The 20,522-nt window shown below is 37.9% G+C and overlaps 2 protein-coding genes across 7 annotated transcripts; both read right to left on the reverse strand.

Annotated features, from left to right (window-relative positions):
* Window positions 1-827: 827 nt before the first annotated feature.
* Window positions 828-5,579, reverse strand: LOC135624449 (WPP domain-interacting protein 2-like). Its single transcript, XM_065128071.1, has 2 exons — window positions 4,283-5,579; window positions 828-1,821 (listed from the first exon to the last, which is right to left on the reverse strand). The coding sequence occupies exons 1-2, from the start codon at window positions 5,133-5,135 to the stop codon at window positions 1,157-1,159; spliced, it is 1,518 nt and encodes a 505-aa protein (XP_064984143.1). The 5' UTR covers window positions 5,136-5,579; the 3' UTR covers window positions 828-1,156.
* Window positions 5,580-7,858: 2,279 nt separating this feature from the next.
* On the reverse strand, window positions 7,859-14,428 carry LOC103999890 (uncharacterized). 6 transcript variants are annotated; one of them, XM_009421785.3, is made up of 4 exons: window positions 14,286-14,428; window positions 12,832-13,177; window positions 11,256-12,270; window positions 7,859-10,625 (listed from the first exon to the last, which is right to left on the reverse strand). In XM_009421785.3, the coding sequence occupies exons 2-4, from the start codon at window positions 12,975-12,977 to the stop codon at window positions 8,199-8,201; spliced, it is 3,588 nt and encodes a 1,195-aa protein (XP_009420060.2). In that variant the 5' UTR covers window positions 12,978-13,177; window positions 14,286-14,428; the 3' UTR covers window positions 7,859-8,198. The 6 variants fall into 6 exon arrangements, with proteins under 6 accessions (XP_009420060.2, XP_009420063.2, XP_009420059.2 ...); XM_009421788.3 differs by lacking the exon at window positions 14,286-14,428 and adding an exon at window positions 14,119-14,269 and having other exon boundaries at window positions 12,914-13,177; XM_009421784.3 differs by lacking the exon at window positions 14,286-14,428 and adding an exon at window positions 14,119-14,269.
* Between the last annotated feature and the right edge of the window lie 6,094 nt (window positions 14,429-20,522).

Genomic DNA, 20,522 nt, shown 5'->3' on the forward strand with positions numbered 1-20,522 from the left:
GTGATCGCTCAATATAGACCTCTTCTTTTAATTTTTCATTCAAAAATACTGATTTCACAACAAGTTGATGCCCTAATCATCCTTTTGTGAGCTGCTAATGTAATTAAAAGTTGTAATGATATCAAGGCAAGCAATTGGTGCACAAGTTCCATTATAATTAACTCCATACTTTGTAAGTAGCCTTTTGGCGTCGATCTTACCTTGTTTCTTCACACTGAACCATGCGCATTGTATTTCGCCATACAGATCAGATCCTTTTGACACCATCTTTGTTTTAAGGTCCATCGATCAATTCCCAAGTTTTGTTTCTTTTAGTTATATCAATCTTTTCTTTGATAGTTTTCTTCGACGCTTCTTGTTTGATGGTTTTTTCAAAACTTTTTGGTCCTAACACATAATAATTGCAGCTCTAATAAATATCATTCAAACTTCTCATTCGGAGCTGAATTGGTAGATTCTAAACTTGAACCGGAAGATGACAGATGATGAAGCAGAACTTGAAGTATTTGAAGACTAACCCTTCATGATTCACGTCTTCTTGAACCTATCCCTGTAACACTGTTTCAACATATTCATACACCCTTGTCTTTTTTTCCAATTCAAGGTAACACTTTTTATCAAATATAATATCTTTATTGACTATCAATCTCTTGTTTTTCAAACTATAAAGCTTATATACCCTTCAGATTGTGATTTGTTTCATCTGACTTGTATCTTCTCTCTTTTAGAACCTGAGCATAACATAAAGCTCAAAAAAAAAAAATTTCCCTTTGAGAACCACCACACATGGGCATGAAACATATGTTAAAATAGATGAAAACCACAAGGAGATGACATTAGAAGATTTCATTGAATACAGTTTAGCAAAAAATAGCCTACACTCCACTGAGAGTAGTTATCATGAATACAGCAAATGTTTCTCTTTGAGAAATTATAAATACGCTAGACCAGATAGTCTGCCAAATACAATGAAAATATGTATCGACAGAATTAAGACCTTATTAAATAGAAAAGACGATTTCTCTAAGCAAATATCCTAACCCAAAATTTCAAAAATATCTGTAAAACAAATTACTACTTTCTTCTTCTCTTTAGAGCCTAGTGCACAGAGGTATCTTACAATACATCAGAAGTAAATTGGGTCGATACTCCTAAATTACGTGGGTGTGACCCCACTAGATGAGGGCAATAGGTGCAAGAGAAACAACTCAAAGGCAATACACAAGATCACCATCTGGACAAAACAGCAAACAGAGTACTTAAATACTCTACCCTGCAACCTCAAAACCTCTTTGGTCTCTGACAGATCCTTCTCTAGTTCCTCAGTTACTCCCCTGAAAATGACAGTCTCGTTTTCAGCATACTTCACTTTATGCGTAGCCTTTGGCTTATCCCCAGATAAAGTTCTCTGCTGCTCTAAAGAAGCAATGTGGTCTTCTGCTACGACTTTCCAACTTTGAGTAGTTTTTGTAAGGACCAAATATTCAATTTCCGCCTCTATCTTCTTTACAAGCAAGTTCTCCAACTCCATCTCCATCTCCTTGCACTTCTCTTGGAGGCTTGATATGTTGGTGCTATCTATGTCCTTGTTTGGCCACCCTGTCCTGCTAAGAATTGCTTTAAGCTCAAGTACCTTCGATTCCTTGGTTTTGACACTGGTTAAAGCTTCTCCTAACTTGCATTCCAGCTGCTCTATCTTCCGATTTAGGTCAACAAAATTGGCTTCAACAGCTGGGGAACTAATTCCTTCTGTTTCTTCATACTGGCAATTTGCATCATCAAATATCATGACTTTCCCAATTTCCCCAAAGTTACGGATTTCTGCACGGATGCCATAAACAAGTCAGTTGGTGATCAATGTAGTAATGTGTGATGGGAGAAAAAATTGAAAATTCTGAACCAATTTAGCTACACATCGATGAATAGAGATAATAAAATATACTTGAAAATTAAGGTAGGTTTTCTTATGTGGTTACTCTTAGTCAACCAAAGTCATCAAACTCAAGGACAATACTTTATGAATTTAATCAATTCCTATTGCCTTGAATGAATTATTCAAATTAAGTGCTATCAGTTCTTCAGTTTTAGTTCTTATAACCTTCACCTTCTCGGTGATAATGCAGCAAAAAATGGTCAACCAAGAATGAAATTATCATAACTGTGCTCGAAAAATCACCTTTAGATGACAACCAAGAATGAAATTATCATAACTGCAGTAAATATACTGCTTTATCAGATAAATTTGGAGTGATCCTTAAGCCAGTATACTATTTTGTTTCTGCAGTTTATTTGGATACCTCTTCTCAATCAAGCACATCTTACATAGAGAGGACAACAGGGAGAATCCAGAGGTCCTAGGGGCAATATCAAGCTTAAAAAGATTAAATTTTATAAATAGGTTGTACATAAATTTACCAACATGAAATACCCAAAAAATGACTTGATACATCAGCAATATTCTCCAAACTCCTAGGTGCAGCTATGTGGACTGTTAATATGCTTGAACACAGATTACAATCTTAATATAAAAAACAATAAAAGAACTTTAATGTTACTAATACTGCCATGGCAGGCAACTCACTATGCAAACCGGGAAAATCTGAACTAATTAGTGCGTGAAATTCAGGAAAAATACATGCCAAGGGGGATAACTAGAATTACATTCTGCACACATGACTAAGGTCCCCACTGGAGATCCCTTGTTGTTTCTTTCATTTGAAGATATGATGAGAACAAAACAAGAAAATACTTTATAAAATTGCACACAGTCGATTACTTGAAAAGCTCATATTGAATAAGGAGATATACTTTATCAATATAATTGCTTATGTGAAATCCAAAAAGGACTGTAACATGAACAAAAAACTCAGATATTAAAGAGGGATCCTTAGCAAAATATTTAAAAATGAAATTAGACACATGATTTCCATATAGCAACAATTGAATAATAGCATAAGTCAACAAAGTAGTAGCTAATATATCCTTTGCAAAACATGAATCCAACTGTAAAGATAACTATTCATCTACTGAGTATACAGGAGGTATATATTGCATCAGTGTGCACATACAATGGACCAATGACCATGCGCATGAGTGATGCTTAGACCAAAATGAAGCATCAATGGTGGTTTCCAAGTGAACACGATCTAGTAGCACCAAGCCTTAAAAAGCTTTACCATCACAGTACCACAAAGCCAGGAAAATACAAAACTTTACTCACATAGATGCTAGGTGAAAGACCTAGAAGAAGCAATAAATAATTATTGAACTCCAAAAAGATCCACATCATAGAAAATCATTTTTGTTATCAAAATTCGATAAGAATAAAACAGAGAGAAAAAACTCTAAAGCTGAACCTCGATAATCTGCACAAACAAATAGAACTTCTGGAACTTTGTATATATATCAAGGTAACAATTTTCTTTTCTTGGTAAATAACAAGGTAATGATCACGGGTAATATTGATTAATTGAATTTGAAAAATAAAAATGCCAAGAAACATAAGCAACATAGAGCAACAAAGGAACAGAACAATGTGCCTCACAAAGCTTTATAGGAGAATTTAACTTGTTGAGATGTTTATCATTTCATGTGATTAAAACCAATTTTTTTGCTCCAAAAAATACTGTAGTCATCCAACATAAAACAGCAACAAGAAGTCATAGGTCTCAGATATTTTAGCTTCACTACATGGATTCCTTTCTGATACTGAGCTCTATTAAGTGCGATCTTATTAGTTTCTTCAGGGATGTCAAACTCTTTCCTTTTTTTCATTCAAGCAAAGTCTTCCTTTTTCTTCTGCTCTTCTAGTACTAGTAATCTGTATTCTCTCTCTTCATTGATGCATCTACAATCTGGAATGGTATCAAATCAGCTAAAGCAACTTCCCTTAATCCATCATCAGCCTCTAATTTTTCATGGCAAGAAATAAGCCCCATAACAACATCCTCATATCTACAATACTTACTCTGTGTAGTTATCCAAGATAAGCTCAACATTTGAAAAAATGTCAAATAGACCTTTGCTGCTGTTATGGCTACACATGCTGAGGCACCACACAAGAAGGATAGATAACAAATAAGCAATATATCTTTTAACTAGTCTAACCCAAGCATGTTGATCAAACAAAAAAAATTACTCATTTTTCTCCACAACTAAATATCAAGATTATTCACCGAAGGATATGGATAAGAAATTTTGCCTAAAGCATGATAACAAAAGTGAAAAAAGTAGTCACATAGAACATTGTTACAAGGACATGGAAGAGAGATAAAATATTTACCATTTTCTAATGCTTCTTTTGTTGCTTGCAGAGAAACAATTGACTCTAAAAAGGGATCAAGATCTGACCCTGGATGAATATTCTCAAATTTATTATAATTCTTCTCTCCTGACTGATTGGTTTCTAGATCTTCCCTCAACAAAGCTCCAACTCCCCCATTGTCCTTGTAGAAACATGATCTTACTTCCTCACTTGGCTGAGCATCGCCGCCATCATAATTTACAGATTTCTCACTTTGCTTCCCATTACTAGCCATGCTGTCCATATGTAGAAAAGCAGTGTTTGAACTCATCAAGTCAGATTCGATGCTTGAATAGAAGTTCTCGGTCTCGTTTTTAACTTGGTCTTCTCGAATCTTCTTACCAGCATCGGTTTTGCCTCGTTTTGCCCATTGACCTCTTTTTTGTACATCATGCCCCCCCGGTCCTTTTCCACCAATGTTTCTTGCCCTGCTTCTGTCCCTCAAAAAACCAATCACTTCATGCTGCAGCCTTGGTGCACTTGCAGCCGTCGATGACTTACTACTACGATCAGCATTGCCAGTTACATCTTTACTCGTGTCTCTCCTAATTCTCCTCCACTTCTTCAATCCATAACCCTTCGCAGAGGCTGCCACGCTCGAAGGAGATCCACTCGGATTCAAAGGCGAATCAACCGAAAACTCTCCTCCAACTAAATCCCCATTAGCTTTCCCACCCCCAGGAGAAAAGTCAACAGCTTCAGCAGGAGAGACACTCCCTCTCTCTTCCGGAACTCGATCTGCACCTCCTGTCTCAATTGGAGAATCGATCCGAGAAGGTTCTTCAGCCAAGTCTCCACGGAGCTCCACCTCAGTTTCACCGAAAGGAGCCATCTTTTCCAGGGCCTCACTTCCGTTCTTCTATCCCGGTTCTTCGGGCCTCGATCAAGAGCACTGCCCCTCCAATTTCATACCAAAAACTACTGCGAAACCCTGGATAACCTATAACTACAACGATAAACACACCAATTACCGGAGAAAGATCACAACATACGGCCGGAAACCTCAACAAAGTTTCCGAATTCTTCTGCAGGCCAACGGAAGAAAGTTGATTCAACCGAAATCCAAATAAAACTTGGGCACGGAAAAGGTCGAAATCACGGATTTCGAGAAAACAATCTGTCGTCAGCTATAATACAACCATCATCGAAACTAGGGCTATTCGTTGCCGAAATTTATGTGGAAGGGGGATCCGAAAGGGAGCGAAGGAGAAGCCCTCGGAATCCGAAGAACTCTCATGTCGAGGAGGCAATAACAGAGGGCGGTGTCATTTCCTCAAGCGGATTTATTACGTGGACAGATGGAATAACAGAGGGCGGTGTCATACACGTGGGTATGCCAAGGGGAAGGCACTGGGTGTTGATCACCTGTCTTTGCCCGTACACCGAACATAAACATTTTCTTTCCCATTGGTCAGAATTCAAAGCCATATGCCAATGGATAAACAACCTTTCCTCGTTGGACGTGGAGGAGCCGCGGACGGGATCATTGGATCCCATGTTTTCCCGTTGAATGCCGCTTAGATATGGCAGAAACTACCACTGGAGTTCCAAAAGGTGGATATCTCAATTGGGGTATTGATTAAATGGATGAAGGTTTAGATTATTATGTTTTACGTGATGATACCCTTATTTTTATTTTTTTTATGGTTGTAAATCTATGGACAATAAGAAGAGCCTTCTCCGTTGCAATTAAAGATGGCCCTACAAGTTGGAATGGACACTGGTTTGAGAAAGATTGTTGTCAGATCTGGTTCAGATTCAGATGCTCAAGAAAGAAGAGTCCTCCGTGGAGTCTTTTGAACTCTATCTCAGACATGTACTATCTATCTGATTATAAGTTGGAGAATGCATATTGGAAAGGTAATCAGGTGGCTAATTGATTGGCCAACCATACAAAAATTATTATTATTATTATTATTGCCTTCTTTAACTTTTTCTTCTCCTACATTCTGTTGTAGGTTACTCGTTTTGCTTAGTTTTTAATTGATTTTTATTTTGGTAAAAAAATATTAAACGATAAAAAAACACTCAAAACCACTCATTGTGCAACTTTTTAGTTGATTTAGAAAGGTGGTAAGCTGTTTGCTAAAGTAGTTCGCATGGCAATGCAAAAGTCACACAGACGATAGGTTACATTTTGGATAAGATACTTCACTTGGTGGTGACTTTGAAATACATCATATATTTTATATATCTAACAGATTCGGAAATAAAGCATGTCTGTGATAGATGTTGAGGTATCATTCAAAAGTGTTTAAGACGATTAAAGGTTTGTCGTTTGACATGCTCATGCATGTTTGCCTGGGTTTATATTGACGTTTGACGGATGCTGAGTTTTGGAGAGCAGAGGGAGAACACTCCATTCCTACTACTACTCATGCCATGGAGAAGCCTCTCTCTCTCTCTCTCTCTCTCTCTCTCTCTCTCTCTCTCTCTCTCTTCGCGTGCTATCTACTACTACTCATGCCAAAAAGCCTTGTTCACTCCATTCCTTATCTACTACTACTCATGCCAAAAAGCTATTGTGTTGTCTTTCTTATTTTAAGGTTTCTCCAAACCTCGTTGGAATCACTGGCATGAAGGGGCTACGGTGCAGTTCTGAGTAGCACTCGTGGTGTATTCAACTACATGAATACATGTGGAATTATTAGCGTGGTAAGGGTCCCTTCGTAACGTGACATCTAACTCGACAATGAAACCAGAAGATTGTGCAGCAACTTTAATGGTAGGGTTTTGGAGTACATGCAAGGTTAAGAGTTTCTTCTACCTCAATAAGAGCAACCTGCATTTTTGTGCCCGCATACACTAATTGCATATGGATGGCATCAAGAAATTCGCGTGTAGGCAATAATCCTGAAGAGGATTATATGAGCAAAATGGATGAATTATATTAGGCTTGATAAGTATTTCAAAGTATTTGGCTAACAAGGTTAGTTGGAGAATAAGATATTCTAAGTATGGACTCTTTTGAATTAGGGTTTGTTGTCATTCTATAAATACATACCATGGGAAGAGATAAACAAAATATATTTTGAGTGCTTCTAAATTAGATCAAGAAGAGATTGATAGAAAAATCTTGCAACATTTATGTGAGAAGATGCACCAGAAATTTATCACTTCAGTTTCGAGTTAATTGAATAGAGAATCTTATTTCTTGTATTCGATTACTGTCAATAGCAAAGAAATTGTTTTTTTTCCACATACGTAAACATGAGTTGTCATGCCACGTAAATATGGAATTGGCCTTTTCTAGTTTTCACTTTCTAGGTAATCTCTGAATTTTTCTTTGGTATCAAGTTGTCCATCAAATCAAATCTTGCTACGCTTATTTTAATCCAGAAGCATGTAATATGTAATGGCAATTTACAGTTCTTCACTAAATTCTGACAAGGTTTTATTATCATGTAATGTCATTTTGAGACAAAACAAAATCAACCTGCAGATCAATTTAGCATATTCATATTAGCATCAAGAGTAAGAAAAACCACAAGTTATCTATCTACAAGAACTAGTAGTAGCACAGAAGGTTGCCAGCAGCAATGACCAAAAGCCAGCTTGAAGAACACTTATTGCCATAGTTAAATGGCAAGGTTTAGATGCATCGATTATTGAGGGCTACATGTCCTTTTGGTGATGTCTAAAACTGCAACTTTTGCAGAGAGAAAAGGTTTCCTGTGTTGCCACCAACAAGGATACACAACATATCTCAAAGTTCCAACAGTACACAAGTTCTTGTTGGTTTCACTCTTTTGCCCTGGTGGATGCTTCATGACTACTTCAAAGGATATGGATATCAAAAGTCTAACCATGGTGATCCAACTGGATGCGGCAAAGATGGCTGCTGCAAGTACAATTTGGAAGAGTTTTGTTCCACAAGCACTTTGTAGAGGTAGGATCAGTGGAGGGTCTGTGAGTAACATATTGATGGGCGCATGTAAGCGGTTCCAGGAGATTGGAACATGAAATGGCCTTCTGCAGTGCTATACCTCTTGATCAAACTAGCATCCACTCCGGTGTACAGGTTCGGTAACAAAGGTCTCATGCCACTCGGAGGATCCTCAATGTGATCTTGCGAAGAAAGGCAGGAGAATGATCTCTGAGACAATGGATTCAAACTTGAGGCATCAAAAGGCAAAGTGCTTGTTGGACTGCTCAGACTTGGTTGCTTGTCAGTCTTGGGAGAGTCATCTATCACTATCACCTCATTCATCATGCAAGGAGTTGCAGAGGAGTCGAACTTTTTGTATGCATTCTTTTCCTGGGCTTGTTGATTTGGTCTTGGCACCAAAGCAGCATGCAGAGAAGTGAATGAGAAACCAGCCACTGCTGTGCTGGGCAGGCATACGGGAAATTGGTGCTCAGCCACTGTTCCGGGAAAATTCTGCTGCTTCATGTGAGTGTTGGCTGAACTAAATCCAAGATGAGATGACAAGTTTACATCTGGTGGGTGATCCATAACTGTACTAGGTGGCACAAACTCTTCATTTTTCATCACCATCAAATTCTTGCCCATCAACCTAAGGATTGGATTAGCACCGGTGCAAGATGGAACCTTGACTGCAGAATCTGACAAAGTTTCGGTGGAGGTGGAGCTGACCATAGTGTTAGTTCTCTGATTCTGATACAAACTAAAAGAGGAAGAGATTCTTGGCCCGGGAAACAAGTCAGGAACCTGTTTTCCAATGGTTGTCCTGTGCTGTGTAGCGTTTGATCTTAATGATTGAGACTCTCTTGAAAGGCTCTCCCTGCATGAGCTATAGAATGGCTCATCATTTACTGACTGACTAGGTTCTTTTGCTGATAGATTTGCCTTGAGTTCTTGATTCCTGCCCTCGACATTTCTTTCCATCAAAGCCAGCTTATCTTCAACATTAACAACAATTCCCAATGCCTCATTCTCTGGATCAGTATATTTGGAATCTATTGAAGAGGGGACAAAAAGAGTTGATGCAGTTGACACAGGTGATCCACTTGGTTCACCATCACTAGCCAAATTCATGGCATCATCCACAATTGTTCTAACCGAGGTTACCGATGTGCTCCTTTCGGGGATTCTAGGACCGACATCCCCATTAGTCAAGCAACCACTAGATTCCTGGATGGACATGGTATCAACAGTATATTCCTTGGGTTCAATTGCACAAGAAACTTTCTCCCCTCTTTCTTCCATTTCATCTGCTATTTGGATATTTTGGTCATCGATCTCTTCTCTGGACACACCATCACAGCTTTCCTCTTGCCTTTCAGATCTTTCCACTAATTGTTTTTCATGGAATTCCCTTTTAGATATATACTGAACTTGTTCAACCAATGGAGAAGGATCTAATCTGGCACCAAATGATGCTTGCAGGTTTCCTGAACTCATGATATCATTAGGAGAAGGATTAGCCGTAGATATTTCCTTAGATGACTTGATGACACAATGTCCAGAGTGAAAGACCTCTACTTGCATGTTTAAGTTCTCAACATCAGGACCATGACATTCGTCACCATGCTTCTGCTCCTCCATTGTGCTCCTGTCATCTCTTTCCTCATCTCCTGGGACATCTTTCCTGCTTGTAGATCCATGATTCATCATCTCTCCTGCTGGAGATACTGTTACACTCTTTGAGCAATCAAATTCACAAGATTCTAGTGCATCGTTACTTGTTCTTGGAATATCAATACCATAGGTAGTTGCCTGGAATTCTACTCCACTCTTGCCACTCCTGGAAACCGATCGATGCTTGCGGAACTTGTCAAAGGAAAATAATTTCTCTTTTAGATCACCTTTCCTCACCTCCGAGGTGCTGGATGTTCTTCCAGCAGAGTCTTTCTTCTTCAAAATTAACTTGATTGGGTCTTTTATCAAGGGACGATGACAGATTTCCAAAGATATGTTCGTCCTCCGAGAAGAGTTATCAGATTGGTGTTGAATGCTTAGGTCAATCTCCTTTATTTTGATTCCTGAAGAAGCCACAGAATTCCCAGATGACTTTGGTTTTCGCAATAGGATACCATTTTTCACAGTACTTTCAGATGACCATTTGAAAGTGGGGATTGATAGCTTTTCAGAGTCTTCAAAGCCATCACCAGCAGAGTGCACTCTCTTCGGAGAACTGACCAAGTCTTCAGACGTGAGCCTGCTTCTTGTGAGAGGTACAGTATTATCTGATGCACGCTTGACATTCTTTCTGAAAAGGTTCTTTGGGAGATCTGATCGTCTGGAACACATCAATTGTCTTAAAGATGAACTGCTCTTGTTGAGGTTACCTGGGTTTAGTGATTCTTCATTCTCATGATGAGTTTTAGCATTACAATATCCTTCATGTGCAGTTTGAATCTGGCCAACCAAATTTATAGTTATGCAATTAGATTGGTAAAATGATCAACACTGGTGAGAATTAGGCTAATGTAAAATCAAATGGTATGAAAGATCAGCAAAAATTAGATATAGAAATTAGAATATGCTGACAATCCAAATTGTATTATGTTTGGAGACAGAGTTGAAAGGCTGGAAAACATCAAACCTTACAAATCATCTTAATGATTCAATATAAGCCAGATATGTTGATTGAGAAAGCTTGAGCAGGAGAACAGTGAAAGTGGAAACGGGCACAATTCTAACTCCCAACTACAAAGAAATTAGAAAACACGGACTAAAAGATATGATGATTAGGCATCAAAGGAGCATCTAGAAACTTCCTTAAGGATTTGTTATGAGGGAGGTTGATACAGATTTTTCATATACATCAAGAATTTAAGCATTTTTGGAAAAGAAAACTATTAAGAGATGATGATACCGACTAATTTTCTCATCTAGCATGTGATTGAAAACCCCAAAAAGATATAACTCCCAGATGAGAATAAAATTCCTCAGTCTTTGAAATTTCCATTGTTTTTCTCAGACTGATTGCACAAGAACTCAAATGCAGCCATAGATTTCTTTATGAAAAAGAAATATTGCAAGTACCTGTGCTTTCAACAGAGTGCGTGAGCTCAATTTGTTTCTCTGTGCCTTCACTTTCATCTTCCTTGAAAACTTTGCATTCAAATGCTTCTTCTTGCTGACCAAAAACATTTTTGTTGGCTCAATGACTTCTTCATGCTTCTGAAACTTCGGTCCTTCCTTCAACTTTGGCATGTCATTGAATTTGGATAGAATTTTGAGTTTTGCACCAGCTGAATTAACAGATACTGATCCTTCAACATAAGCTGTAGACTCTGTTGGTGACAATTTTGGTTTCTTCGTCTCCATATCAACTTCAACAGTTGGTGCAGTGGCAAATGCCATTTCGTTGGCCCAGTTTGTACCATTCCTCTTATCGAGATCTTCAAGAGTGCAACGAGGAGCAGTAGCATAAATATCCACCATCAGTCTCTTCTTCCTTGGTTTTTCTGTTGGTTTTGAGAGTTTGCTTGACATCCACTTGGTGTTGGACTCCATCGAGAGGCACTGATCTATGTGAGCGTTCAAAGTTGTATTTGAAGTGGAAGAAAATGTTCTACAAACAGGACAAACCTTTGAAGCCATAGGATCTGAAACTGTGCTAGAGTCAGAAATTGTGTCCTCTGTTCGACTGCTCCCAGAGATGACACCTAATTTTACTATCAACCTGCACTTATTTTCTATATCCGTTGCGGTTGTTTTAGATTCTTGATTACCGATGTCATAAGAAGAAGTTTCAACTTGCTCATGGGTCCTTATCAATCTAACTCCTGCATCACAATGAGCCAGATCATCTTTGCTAATTTCCTGACAGGTTCTTGTTTTTCTATCACAAGATTGTTTCTCCTCTTGAGGATCAACAATATGCGCTAGGATCTGTTCTACTTCCTTTCTGCGACACTGAACTCTCAACAAATTTGGAGGCTCGAAAGGTGGCAATAGACCTTTGACACCATGCTTGAAGCAGAGCCGCAAGAAATGCTGTGCAAATGGCCAACTTGTCTCTAGGCCTTTGGTCCTCGATGCAAAAACATAATCTCTGAAATCAAAGCAAAAGATCCATCAGAAAACTTGCTTCTATGATTGAGAGATACCCGTTTACAACTCCATACATCAAAGATAATCAAAGGAGAAGGTCATCTTTTCACCACAAAGTTCTACCATGAACATATTCAGATCATACCACATACCAATTGCCAAAACTAGACACAAAAAAATACCACCAACCAAGGAACAAAGCTGTCCCTCAAACTGTGTCACCTTTGACAAAAGGACAACTTTTTTAACAGATGATATGATCAATTAAACCCACATAGTTGATATCATATCAAGAAAACCAAGCCATAGTCATCCCCTGGAAGAAAAGTCAAGCCTTTGATTCCTTGCTTTAGGGACCTAGAGGTCTCAGAAAAATATCAACATGAACATCCTGGCTAGTGTGCACTCAGATCCATCAAAGCTTGGCCCACACCCCAATAGATTTGTAAGTGAAGGAAAATACTCCAGAAATGAACCCATCAAATCTGACCGATGCAAGCAACATCATTTCTCTGAATCAGTAATAAAGACAACACAAGGCAGTGTAAGAGGAAACTACTACCTTATAGAGAAATTAGGAGTTGGTGTCTCTTCTAGGATGGGATTCCTCTCTTGGAAGGCAAGCGTTTGAGAAGCACTCTCACCTGTTCTCGGTGCTGGAAGATGGGAGGAACATGAAGGGTCTGGTGAATTTTTAGTCGATAACATCTGAAGAAGGCCTTCTCCAGTTTCCTCCTAAATCTTCTAGCGGTAGTAGTAGCAGCCCAAGGGCACCACTGCAGCTGGGCCTTCCATCATCCTTAGACTCCAGCATAACAAAGGACTTAAGCTGCCAAGGAAACCAGTAGTAAGATCCCACAAAGGAGAAACACCACCAGCCTTTTCCCTCTCTTCACCTGACTTGGTGCCTGCAAGATTGGGCAAAGGAGAACTAAACTTAGAAAGGAAAAAAGAGAAGGCACTTGCTAGAGAAGAAACTAGGACCAATGTCCAAGCATCTTCTAAGGCATAATTTCATGTAGACTTAAGATTGGGTCAAACTCATCAAGATAGATCAGTCCCCTCGAAACCCAAGGCACTCGAAGCTCCCATACAAAGAGAATATCAATAGTTATGTGGTTCGAAACTTCCGGAGATGTCATTTTATGTGATCAAAGGGATGAGGAGTTTCACAGGGAAAGTACACCTCCAAACAAAGTAGGGGAAACCAAAACCAGTTTGTCGAAAGATCAGTAGGAAGAGAACAAGGAGGAAGAAGAAGAAGACCTCGACAGAAGCCTTGCACATGAAATGATAGCGGAAGAAACAAGGGAAACAGAATCCAAAACAAGTTCTGGTAGCAAGTTATACAAAAACCCAATGAGGAAACTCAAAAGCATAGCATATAAAGGGAGCTGATGGGAAATTAATCGATGAGAGAAAGGACAGAGAGCCAGGCCATTAGAGGATTAACACTCCTCTTTAGGGCCTTGCTTTGAATGGATTCCTAGGATGGAACAGAAGGGCATAAAGTAGCAGAAATTACACAAAAATGGTAGGAAGGATGATGAAGAAGCTCATCACCACTCTTTGGCTAAAAGATACAAGCAAATCTGAAGGAAAACCTTCTTCTAGAGAAAATCTTCTTCTAGATTTTTCTCCAAGATCCAAGCAAAAAAAATCCAAGGACAGCGAAGAGGGAGGTGAGGTGAGGCAGAGGGATTGACCAGGTGGAAGATCTAACAAGGCACATGACCGATGCAGGAACCAAAACAAGATCCCAAGAACATCCATGAACAGTACACATATATACATACGAGATCACAAAGAAGAAGAAGAAGAAGAAGAAGAACCTCCAAGCCTTACTCACTCTTGGATCCAAAAGAAAGTGAAAAAAGGAAAGTAGCTTGAGAAGAGGAATCACTGCGCTGCACGACTGAAAGAGAGGAAGAAGTGAGGAGAAGACTTTTCTTTCTTCCTCCAGTCACAGTAAACGTATGGGAGGGTGTAGAAGATGAGAAAACACCACCCACTTACGCATCAGGTTCTCTACCAAAAGCGGGCCTGTACATCAACAGCAACTCCACAGAGACGGAAAGAGAGAGAGAGAGAGAGAGGCCAAGGGGAAAGGGACACGGAAGAGTTTTCAGGGAGCTGTCCTATCCTGTAGAAACACTAGTAGCTTCTCTATCTTCTTTCCATCTCTCTCTCTTCGTTTGCTTTTGCCGATATTATTCATGAAAGGAACACTTTTACCTTTTGACCTTCTCTCTCAACCAAACTACACTGCCACCCTCCTTTCTTGGACTCTCAGTTGCCCAAACTGCCCCAATGTAAAAGCTTAGAAAAAGAAAAAGACTTGAGTTCTGCCATGCAGTAATTTCTCATGATATGCTATGCTGCTTAACATGCAAAAGCGGTATCTAAACGAAGACATCAACTTACTGAGCACATCTTAACAACTCACAGGTTCAGGAATCTAACCTGCAACTCGTTCCCCAAACCTCCTTTCTTTTCTTCTTTTTCTTTTTGGCCTTTAGTTCCTCTCCCGAGATTGAGAACATGTTCTTTTATTGACATCATGTTGACATTTATTTTTATCCTGCACAGTAGTAGTGCGTCACAAATGTTCAACAACAGCATGAAACACATTAAGACAGCATTTTCATTTCTGGACAATGACTCAGTGGTTCAGTCAAGCATTCCAAGTGTAGAAAGTAACCATCACAAGCTCGTATTTTTCCTGGTGTAGAAAGTAATCATAATAATTGTAATAATTTTTGGCAGCCTCGTTATGTAAGTAATTAATTGTTTGATTAATTAAGTACAATATCACAAAAACAAATTATAATTATTAGAGGCACCTTTACTTGCTTTATGTCCAATTAAATATGGCATTCAATAAATATATTTAGCTAATTATATTCATGTCATTAGCGTACAACGTAAAGTTTGAAGGTCTTGTACACGAGTGCAAAATGTGGACGGATCAGATATTCATAATTTATTTTTTTAATAAAAAAAATCAAACTTTCCTAATTATTAAGAAAATATACAAAATGAGGATGAATCCATATTCTTTACGGAATATATGCATATTCTCTTATAATCCTTGAAAAGTAACATACAATACAAAAATAATTAAAACTATCATGAATGAATGTATACTTACATTCAAGCTAAGTGAATGGTCCGCGGACTAGTGCTGTCATGTCCAAATATAATTTGGTGTCTTCTTAGAATCCCCATCCCCAAGCTATATTATTTCTTAAAGCTCAATTTTAGGTACGAGCAGCATACGTTGTCTCACATTTTGTTCATTCCATTGGTAGTTTAATAGCTAAGATAGGCTTATCTTTGTCTTACGAAGATAATAATTATTATAGCTAAAATAGCTACAATAATAATCGTCACTATCTTTCGGAGATTCCCACTTTATCAATAATACTTTTTGTTTTCTGCTATAAACTTCTTCATCAAATACACTCATATATTTGCTTACCCTTTTGATTTGTGGGTTTGGGAGTTGTTTGACGAAAGAAAAATGATGTGTGACTGACTTAGGGATTGGGCTGACCTTATTATTTGTATTTGATCTTTAGGATTTATAAAGCTATAACTCATATGTAAGGGTGGGTCTGAAGGGTGAGTGATCTTCGAGAGATAGATCATATTTCTTTTATACAAAATGTAAAAAGTCTTAAGTTGGATTTTTAATTGGATCTAATGGTTTTCAAATTATGTTTTTTTTTAAATATTCTCAGTTTGAATGTTATACTACATAATTAAGTTAATATAATTTTTTTTTAAAGGAGAAACATATTATATTGACAAGGGACAATTTGATCCATTGGTGTAGTGGAATTTTATCCATTCGGATGGAGTATGTGAACTTTAAAAGATATCTTTAAAAGGTAAAGAAGATCTGTCGGACTTACGAGTCATTCGTTCTCGTACTCCTTAATTAATATGGAACTAAATGATCTTATCACATGTGATACAAAGACACACGAGATCCAAATCTTTGTTTTCTTCCCGGGATATAAATGATGCTAAATTTTACTTATGAGATCAAACCAATTCTTGAAAAATAAGTTGTCGAAGGGTGCAATCTAGGGCGGCCTGAAGATGTTGAAAGCTTTGAATGTGAGCCGTACAAATTGGTAGATGGAGTAATGGAGCCCTACTTTTATTATGTAATGGAATTGTTTTGGGGTTTGCGAAGGAGGAGTGTGGGTATGAAACTTTTCCTGCACGGAAGCAGTGGCTCACACCAATTTGTTTTGTGATAGGAAGGAATTAAATGCCCCCCCATTCTCTTGTCCTTCGATGAGACAAGACGGAGATGTCACAGCTTCACTAGTAGTGCAACAATTTTATCTTGATTCCCAATGTACCCCCACGATGCTTTTTGTTTTTGCAGATTGTGTCCATAGTAACATCCCTCTTCTTTGGCTGCTATGCCTTTCGGTACAACTGGACTTGAGAAAATTACCCTCAGGATTTGGTGTGGAGCCTCCGCTGGATATAAGATTTGGAGGAACTTATTGTTCCTTATAATAATAGTATGAAGGCTTCGTTTGACTAAGATTGGTTATTGATTAATGACTTGGTGTGGAGTGGATTTTGTTGAAGAAGATTATTTATACACTTTTAAGGGTCCATAAAAGATATGACATTTTGTTGTATAATACATCTAAATAAATTTGTCATCTAAAATATTCATAATATTATAGTATATTCGATTTATAAGTTATTAGGGTTTGATAATTTCATTTGATAATTTTAACGATGTCGATTAACTTTGCTCGTGACCCTCTATTCTACAAAATAATCAAGAAAAATAACATAATTGATTATGACGATAAAATTATAAATAACGATAAAATCAATTATATCAAATCCGACATGTCAACATTAATCATACGGAAATATTTTTTTGGATCCAAAATGATTTTAAAAAATGTTAAGTGTAAATGATTAGAAATTCTCTCTTCTCTTCATTATTATTGTTTATCTTGAGAAATATAATGATTTGTATATCGAAGGGATTGAGTTGGGGATAAACTTTATAATAATCTAAAAAACACTAATGCTAATATTTAGAGCAATTGGAAATGTGAAATTTAATAGAATAATCGTATTTGTTGAATTGTTTCAATAATTTAGTGATTTTAAACAGCCACATTCTAATCAAAATTAGTTTGATGCTTATAAATTTCATCATTTGACTTATGCCGGTACAGACCGTTTTGGTTTCGGAATCTAACAAGCAAAGGTTAGTTTTGGAATCAGAATCGACGGTGCCGATTTGAACCATTAATTTCTTTTATTAAAAAAATTAAAATATAAAAATAATTCATAAAATTTTTAAATATAAAAAAATAATATTTTAAATTTATGAATCCAGAATTAATGATTCTAGTTTCTCAAACCTAAAAATCAGAATCGAACCACCTATCGATTCTAGTTTAATCTGAAATTGACGAACTGTCAAATCGATTTGATTTGATTTCGATTTCGATGTAATTTGATCCATTTATTAAAAAAGATCAAGAATTTATTTTTTCATTATATATTATTTTACGATTAGCATATTGGTCTTATAGTAATAATTGAGAGTTTTGAACCCCTCATTTAATAAATTTACACCTAAAGCATTTTGTATCTAATATATATATATATATATATATATATATAATTAAGGGTTAGAGGCAACATTCGATGATTCCAAGGCATTTTGGTTAGATATAAAGAATTTGTGAGATCATAAATTATTTGATGCTGTATTTAAAGAAAATAATGGCTCGTAATGGCACGTGGCATCAATTGTCATCGTGGCATATGACATCACCCTGCAAACTATCTCGGGTGATTCGGTCAAACTTTCCCACCTGACTGCCAGCCACCCGCCTGTTTCTCTGTCGAAGGATTGGTGGCACCGATGGAGCCCCGCCTGCAGCTGTTTCCGGGCCAATGACAACACTAGTAGAAGAAGCTTCTCTTCTCCCTCAACTTTCTTGACGAGGAGATGATCCCTCTGCGTGGCCGAGTCCTGGCGGTGGTTCCTCCTCCATCAGTGGCGCCGTAGCACAGCATAAAGAGATGGACCGGTACTGGAAAGCTGCTGCAGACGTGTCTCATATGATGGATCCATGTGTCTTTTCCTTTGATTTATGTGGATTTATGGAGTGAATTATTGCTACTGATACCAAGCTGCTGTTAGGCAGATTCATGCTTTTTACTCCTGTGATTACAGCTTCACATTAATTATTTGAATCTCACGGAAAAAAGGATGAACGGATGAACCACAATGGACCAATTCACCAGCTCAACAGGCCATATGAGTATGTATGCTCGAGCTGTCGTTTGTTCTACTGTCATTGACCTCAGAACAATATCGGAGAAGCTTGTTCCATGAGCTAGCATTATTAGTCACCATTCGTTTTGCAGGCTCCAATAACTAGGGAAGCATTTATGTTTGCTGGTGCTAGCTGCGATCCCCATGGCACACGGCACTCGCCATGCCTTGATGTGTTCTGATCGGTCAATGCGTCAGCTGTACTCATCGACGTCAAGAGCACAGAAACTTGGTTCTTTTTTGAATCTCCCTCTCGTCACACTTCAACTTCTTCCATCTTGGCTTGCTTGATGTTGATTAGAGCCATGATGGCAGTGGCATTTGCTTGCAAGTTAGGAAGAAGGGGATGAGGTGGGGCGACAGAGACATGGAACTGCGCCCACCCACTCACCGTGTGTGCTTCGTTGAAAATGGGGCTCAAAATGCAGCACGCGATGGGATCTCTCGGAAGATAGCATGACCTACGTAGGTCTGGAGAGCATTATTGTTGCCCACGAAAAAGAAAGCTCCGACGACACGGTCCTTGGTGTAGGTTCCTGTTACGACTCCATTCATGGGTACGGATGGGTGACCTGGATGGATCTCAACAGAGATAACCGTGGTTGGGTTCGAACCTCCATCGAAGCTGAAATCGAAACCCGAGAGATGGATCGGTTTAGAATTGTTCTTGTGTAATTTGATGTTACAAGTCCATTCATGAGTATAGATAGGTATGGAAGGATGAGAAATCAAATCGATGGGAACTGAAATCGAAACCAATTTGGTTCCAGTTCAACCTCTTGGAACTCGTTTGCATGATTCCATTATAAACTCGTTTTCATCCATTCCTGTGCCATGCACCCAAGGTTTCTGGGGTTCTTAGATAGATAGATAGATGATTTTTGTGTCACTGTCCTAAAGAAATCCAACTCATGGCAGGCACATGAACATGATGTTATTTTGGTCCATTTTGACTCTATTCAGTCAGCAATACTTGTGCAGCCTTACCACCCCTACCTTGGCCTTTCTAAAACTAGTGAAAAACATAAAAAACCATGCAAAACTAAAGTCAAGCAATTGTTCAAGAAAAAAGAAAAAAGAAAAAAAGAGAGTAATCAATTAAGGATGGTACAACGTTGCAAATATGACGAGTTCCCTTATGAGACTTGCATGGCCTAATCTTATATAGACTCAAATGCATGCACTTCCACTCCTATCTCTCTCTCTCTCTCTCTCTTCTCCCTTCTCTCCTTACATAGTATCCTCCCACTCGTTCTCTTCTTCTTCTCTATTTCTTCTTGTTTCTTTCCTTCCCTCGTGCTCCCGCGCAACCTCACTTTTGCTTGTGAGAGAGACGATTCCGAGAAGAGTGGCGGTGGGAAGCATTAGGTTGTAAACTGTATTTTTATTATACTTTTTTGCAACTTAATCCTTTTAATTTTCATATTTATAACTTGTTTCTCAAATAAAATTTGTGGTATTATATTCTTCCCCCAGAATAAAAAAGTTTAATCATCTAAACTTCACATATTTGAATTAAAAAATAATCAAAATTAATATATCTTAATGACATGAGCTATACTATAACACCACATCTCATTTCACATATTGAGACTTATAAATATTTCAAAACATCATATATTCTCAAAGTTAATCCACGAGCACATATATTTCTGCTCTACACTCAATAATAACTTAAATCATCAAAAGTCCTCAAAATATTTTTGAAACTCATATTTCTTATAAGATCTTGAATCATTGCTCTAACACCATTAATTATAATGCCTTCAGCCCATTGAAAAGTCGAGCTGATACAACATCGTAATCTTATAGGTATTCTTATAAGAATACAAGGCTAGAACCAAAACAAATATAACTTTCGTACAATATTTATCATATAAGTCAATCAATAATCAATTCATCCACAAGATAAA

The sequence above is a fragment of the Musa acuminata genome, chromosome BXJ2-10 (assembly GCF_036884655.1).
Source record: "Musa acuminata AAA Group cultivar baxijiao chromosome BXJ2-10, Cavendish_Baxijiao_AAA, whole genome shotgun sequence".
Lineage (NCBI taxonomy): Eukaryota > Viridiplantae > Streptophyta > Magnoliopsida > Zingiberales > Musaceae > Musa > Musa acuminata.

Bases quoted from the DNA above. Each gene is read 5' to 3' on its own strand.
- LOC135624449 (XM_065128071.1), bottom strand. From the start codon at position 5,135: ATGGCTCCTTTCGGTGAAACTGAGGTGGAGCTCCGTGGAGACTTGGCT. The intron at 1,822-4,282 runs GTAAATATTTTA...GCATCCGTGCAG, and splicing joins AAAAGAAGCATTAGAAAATG to AAATCCGTAACTTTGGGGAA.
- LOC103999890 (XM_009421785.3), bottom strand. From the start codon at position 12,977: ATGTTATCGACTAAAAATTCACCAGACCCTTCATGTTCCTCCCATCTT. The intron at 12,271-12,831 runs GTAGTAGTTTCC...CTTTGATTTCAG, and splicing joins ACTCCTAATTTCTCTATAAG to AGATTATGTTTTTGCATCGA. The intron at 10,626-11,255 runs GTACTTGCAATA...TTGGTTGGCCAG, and splicing joins GCACTCTGTTGAAAGCACAG to ATTCAAACTGCACATGAAGG.